General features: G+C 42.0%; 1 protein-coding gene across 1 annotated transcript; it reads right to left on the reverse strand.

Annotated features, from left to right (window-relative positions):
- Window positions 1-1,285: 1,285 nt before the first annotated feature.
- Window positions 1,286-3,244, reverse strand: LOC137182302 (uncharacterized). The gene is made up of 2 exons (XM_067588620.1): window positions 2,808-3,244; window positions 1,286-2,430 (listed from the first exon to the last, which is right to left on the reverse strand). Exons 1-2 carry the CDS (start codon window positions 3,129-3,131, stop codon window positions 1,975-1,977), a joined length of 780 nt encoding a protein of 259 aa, XP_067444721.1. The 5' UTR covers window positions 3,132-3,244; the 3' UTR covers window positions 1,286-1,974.
- Between the last annotated feature and the right edge of the window lie 3,182 nt (window positions 3,245-6,426).

A 6,426-nucleotide genomic window follows, 5' to 3' on the forward strand; every position in this document is an offset into this window, starting at 1 on the left:
TAATACACTTTGGAGAGAGGAATGTCGGTGTGAATGTGTTGTGTCAGGTAACTTCAGTCAGAGTTTAAACAGCCTCTCTTCATCTCATTTTTCAGCAAACGGCAGCATTTTAAACATTCAGTCCAGCTGAGAAATGCCAGTAAAAGAGACAGACAGAGTGACTTTATTTAACCCAGAGCGGCTCTTCTCTGTCAGTGTGGATATCGTTAATTCAAACTGCTGGCTGTTTGTTTGTGCTGCTCCATGGTTCACTCGCTCTCAACACAAGTTGTGAGAGTGCAGCAGGGTGTTTTTGACAGCTAGTGTACCTGGAGTGCATTGGGTTACTATAAACAAAATGATCAGAATGGATTGACTTTCATATAGCCATTACCAATCAAAAAAAGAATCTGATAAAATTGTACTCTCGTACATTTTCTGTTTGCACAGATTTTTTACACAATATGTCTTGCAAAGTGGTCATTTTGTGTGTTAACTATCTTGTGAAGCTTGCCACCTCAGTAGTCAATTTTAATGGTAGTGATTAAATAATTAATTTTATGTTGTCACAATAAGGTCATGATGTCCCCACAATGCGACAGCCTTCTCAGAATCATCGGGATTTTAAAAAGCTTGCCTTTTGCAAGTTTTTGCTTTATTTCATCCTTTCCTGACTGCTAGCTCGCCAGGCTAATGCTAATGCAGTGGCTGTGCTCTGTTTAATCTCCCTTTATTGGATTTTAAATTTGTACATACAAGATTTTCATCATTGTAGGTTGCCCAGGCCGACCATGTGAACTATAACATGAAGGCTCCTACTTTGACATGTGTAAAATTCTCTGTGTGGATTGTTGGTCTATCAGCCATACTGTACCTTTTAACACAGCTTCTCTTGCCTATCTCTCTAGTAGTGTAATGCTTCATTTATACTCCCGAGTGGATGCGCACACAGACAGCTGCGGACACCGCGGCCGGATAGTTGATGTGTTTATACTACCTTCTGGTATCTGCGTTGAGGATGCGTTCCACACATGTGCAGTAGATCAGCGTGTGACATATACCGCAGCGTCTGACGTATTGCGCACATGTGCACTACGAATCAAATCAAACCAAGATGGTGACATATGTAGACGAAGAAGAAGAGCTGCTTTGTCTGTTGTACTTGGCAAAATCACACAAAAAAAGAAAAACAAGGAAACAAAGAAAGTGGAGTGTGCAGCCGCTCAACCACAACAGGGCCAAAGACGGAGAGTTCAGCATGTTGGTACAGGAAATGCGTGCAATAGACGAGGAGAAGCACCTGGCCTGCTGCATCGGAGAACGTGTCCAATACCAAAGAACACACCATGCTCTGATCAATGTGGCCGGAAGGTTAGCAGTGACCTTTTGGTATTTAGCCACTGGTTGCTCACAGACAAGTGTAGCTGCAAGTTACAGACTGGGCAGCTGCACTGTGTCGAAGATCATTCCAGAGGTGTGAAAGGCCATTTGGGACACTCTGCAGCCGAAATTCGTCCCCTTCCCGTCCCAGACACAGTGGAGGGAAATTGCAAAGGATTTTTGGAGAATCTGGAACTTCTCACTGTGTCTTGGTGCCGGGAAGCATGTTACCATCAGAGCCCCCCCAAATGCAGGTAGTGACTACTTTAATTATAAGGGAAGTCACTGGCTTGTTTTGATGACTGCATGTGATGTCCATTATCGGTTCACGATGGGGAACGTGGGGGCCTATGGACATGAAAGCGATGGAGGCATCTTCAAGGAGGGTATTTTTGGATCCAAAATACTTGACGTGTCTCTGGAGCTGCCACAACTGGCCAACCTGCGAGGCACAGATGTCACCAATCCATAGTTCAATTATGTTTAAATGGCTTGCCATATTTTTTCATTGAAGACCTCTGAGAGGAAGATGCAAGAAAAAGATGTAATGTAAAGTAACTCTTTTATTTACAGAACAACAACAAATAGCAACGTTTAGAGCAAATAACTGCCTGATCACTGGCTTAAGTCCTTTTCCAGCACTTCCCTCTGCTTCCAATAAAGCAGCTGGTGGATCTCAAATAGAGCCTCCATGCGCTCACGTGTTGGAAGTTTCGCCAACATGTCAGCCACCATCATGACAAAGTGGTGTTCCTCCCTCTGATTGTCTCTGGCATGGCGAATTTCCTGGAGACGTTGCAGGATAGCATCCTCAACAGGCATGGACGGCGCTTTTCTTTTCCGGGACATGGCGGGGGAAAAGAGGACACTCGTGGCAGCTGAGGAGGATGAGCTGAGGGATGAAGGCGATGTTGGTGGTGGTGGTGGTGTTGTTGGAGTCACTGTTGGCAGAGTCACTGTTGGTGGTGATGGAGTTGAGGTCCTTGGGGAAGTGGATGAATACTCTTGTGCATCACCACCAGCATCAATAGATTCCAGGAGTAGCGTCACGGTGTCACCACCTTCATCTGCCTGCAATACATTAATAAGAGTTTGTCAGCTATGTTAATAGCTTCCACATACTATAACAAATGTTCATTTTTTCCGGCTGAAGCGGCTGAAGTAATTCAGGACAGTAACATGTACTATCTGTATTACTGGCTGTAATGTACATGTGCATTGTAGTTTGTATCTAGGCTTAACTTGTGGGTCACACTAGCAACTCCATTTCGCTAGTCTGTGCATTCAGACACAGGCTTGCTCACTTTAACAAGTTGTGCGGCAAAAATAACAAGCACTAAAAGCACAAGTTAACCAAACAGTGGTTACAGATACAAACGTAGACGTAAGGTTTATGAAACTAACCAAGCAACCAGAAAAGGCATAACTTCAAATTTGATTCACATTACCTCTATTGGAAAGTTGGAGTCCGTGTCCCGGTGTTTCACGAAGATCGACAGCCAGTTCAAGAGGGCAACAATGGGGGGAACAGAAACACTCCCGCCTGCTGCACCGCTTCGTCCTTTGAGCTTCTTCTTCGCCTTCACAAACTGGATCTTTAAATACTTCCACTTCTGCCGACACATGGCTTCTTCTTTCCCCAAACTCTGGGCAATTTCCCTCCACGAAGTATTGCACATTTGGCTGTCTTTGTGCTGTTTAAGAGACGAATTGTACAGGTGTGGGTAGCGACGGACCTCCTCACACAGCCTCTCTTCAAATTCAGCCTCCATGTTTGTTTACAAGCACACGCGCAGCTGGTGCCCTTGTATCGGACGGCTTCGTGCAGACAGGTCCGCGCGGACACAACAAATTGCAGGTACGCGGATGTCTGCACAGAGCCTGCGCACACACCCTCTGTTGATGAAATTTATGTCATGCGGACTCTAGCGGATCCTCGTGGACAATCCTCGTGGATAATTTGAGCTTTAGTAGTAGTAATGCAATCTCTAGTATCAAGCCATGCAAATAGTTTTGCTTTTGGGTTCATTTGTCCAGGCTTTAAAGATACCCTATGTAGTTTCTGATCTCTAGTAGTGCCATAGATGAGTTTTTTTTTTTTTTTATGAGTGTGTCCCTGTTTGCTTCTACTGATCTATAGGTGGCAGTAATGCCAGAAATGCAGCAATATGCTAATAAAGGCAGAGAAGAAGGGTGCAAGCTATAAACACGGATGTAAACAATGCAAGATTTAAAATAAATTAAGTTAAATTAAATTAATTTGAAAAAGTTAACTGCATTAATTAATGGATTAATTAATTTAAAAGCATCTAATAGTCTCCTGTTTGTATGAGAATAACACAATGGGGGGAGGTGGAGTGCTCTGCTGTGTTGTTAATAATGTTGTGTCTCCAGCAGTGGAGAGCAGCCTCTCTGCTGCACCGTTAGCTCTGAAGAAAGCCATCGCTGTCCAAGACACTGTGAGCATGAAACAAACTGAACACTGAATTATTTTATATAGTTGTTTAGTTGCTAAAGCCCCCCTAAAATAGCGACACCCCTGGTTTTGTCTAATTTCTGCTGAGCAGGCTACTAAATTGAAGTGAGTTGTTGCGGCTTAATTTATAAAATACTTCTAACTTCTGCAAGCCAGTGAATTGAAGTACATTTTTAATCATTTACATTGTCACCAATTTCTGTATAATTTCAGCGGATCAGTCCAACTTTGTAACAAATTTCCTAAATGTCAATTTTTTTTAATTTATTGCAAGCCACTATTAATTGCTAATTGCTAATAACCAACAAATACAACTTCATAATCAAGAATCAAGTTACTAATTGACCATTTTCAAAGTCTCATTCCTTGATTGCTTATTGAGGCCTGATAATAATGTCTTCACACCACTCAACAAGTTAAAAAGTCATGTTTTTTAATATTTTGAGACAACAATACATAAATTAATTAACAGGGGAAAAAAAGTAACTTTTACAAAATTTTTGAAATGAAAACACAGCATTTGTGTTTTACACCGTAAATAACACTCTTTAAAAAGGCGTCCAACCACTCCATCTTTGTTTTTTGGCCAACCACTGGTTCCACTCAATGAATCTGAGGTTCTTAAGAGCTGTGGGCGTTCGGTTACCCCTGAAGCGGTAGATGTTCTCATAACAACGCCAAGCTCTTTAATGTGTTTTCTGTGAAATATACTCATCCAGAGCATTTTGGAGTCAGTTTAACTCTGAATATCGAGGAGGACAAATCAGCTTTCTTTCAGCTTCTTGGGTGACACCTGTATGTGAAATGGTTAACAACAGTTTGGTAACACGTAGGCACTTCTGCTTGTCACTTCTGTGACTGTTTGGGAAGGACGACACAGGCTATTTCCACACATGTAATTAATTAGGCTATTAATTCACACTGCACAACTAAATAATATATCACACATTTTTTGGATAAAATATATTTCATATGCATAGCATATGTAGGCCTATTTATCTATTTTATTAGGTCCTGTGCTTGCATAATGTTGGGTGTTACATTTTTAATAGATTGGCCATTCTATCCTTTTGGATTTTATTTTGACGTTTTTACACTTCACTTCCGCTTCCTGTCTGTCCACCGCGCTACTGTGTGTCCCAAATGAGAAATGAAAAAAGGAATTGGTGTTCTGGATTTTCGTTGGGAATCAAAAAAGGATTAGATCACGTGTTCTAGTTTTTTGTTTTTGGTTTAAAATGAAAAAAGGAAAAACCTCTGACTTCCGTTTTTGGTTTCAAACGCAAAAATGAATTGGCTGAGGATCATGGGTAGGCTAATTGTAGTCGCTTCCGCTATCGTACAAAACTGACAAAAAAACTTTATTTCTAAACCAAAATTGCACAGTCTTTTGAATTTGGTTTTCCGGATTTTCGTTGGGAAACTAAAAAGGAATAGATCATGTGATTTAGTTTTTCAATTTTGGTTTCAAATGCAAAAACAAATTGGCTTGATGTCAGTAGACCTGTTCGATATTCAATCCAAAAAGGAATAACAATAAAACAAATCGGAAAAAAACAAAAAAGGGTTTTTCGTTATTTGATGGCATTGTTCGTGCACCAAGCTTTGTTAACATAATTGCAGTCCCCCACAAGTCAGTAGCTGTTGTATCCACCCTGAGGGTGAAGCAGCCCAGTAGCTCAATGGTGTTATCAGGGATGCTGCTGTTAAGCCATGTTTCCATAAAAATCATGAATTTGCAGTCTATAATCCTTTTATGAGTGGTGATACGCAGTAACAGTTCATCAATATTGTTCACCAGAGACCGTACATCAGTACACTGACATTAGTTTAGCCATTAGCGCTCCTCTTTCCCCTGTTTGTTCATGCTCCTTCCTGGCTGGCGGCATTGGGCTGATAGACGCCAGTGTCATGGTATTAGCTGTTACTGGAGAATGGGGCCATTTTCAGTCAATGGTAGCAGTCAAGGAGTTATTTCAAACCCAGCTGAAGTGTCTGTTGATGGATAGAGTCAGTGTTAAAGCTCTGGTCCACCAAGAGGATATATCTATGTCCTGCTGCTCGTATAGTGCTACTGCGCCATGCCTGTGTAGCAGTGGTTATAACGTGTTGATGTAGTGATATGCTATACGATCGGGAGTCTGCTCACAGTGTTTTATTTTGCTTGATGCGGCTTCTGTCAAAAATAGAGTAGTGGAGTGGAAAGTCGTTTCTGGGACACTTCTGAAATGTGCTGCGGTGCGTTTGGTGGGATCAAAAGCATTGACTAGAGTGGCCCCAATCAGCTCTGGTGGCTGCGTCGGAGCCGGAATGCAAGCAGACATGGCTGGTGATATCATGCCGTAACTTGACACGCCAAATGGCGCATGATGTCTGATCTCGCAATTCTCGCATGATCTTATAAATCTCATGTGATCTTGCAAATCCAGCTGCCTCGCAAGATAATCGCTCCTCTCGCATCCATCAAAAACCTCCCATACTACTGAAGCCCATTCTAGGAGGAGTTTAGATACGGGCCAGGGATTGTCAACATGGTTTAGAAAAGAGGGAATATCAACAAACTGGCTGATCTGCAGTGGCAGACACTTGTG

The sequence above is a fragment of the Thunnus thynnus genome, chromosome 4 (genome assembly GCF_963924715.1).
Source record: "Thunnus thynnus chromosome 4, fThuThy2.1, whole genome shotgun sequence".
Classification (NCBI taxonomy): Eukaryota; Metazoa; Chordata; class Actinopteri; order Scombriformes; family Scombridae; genus Thunnus; species Thunnus thynnus.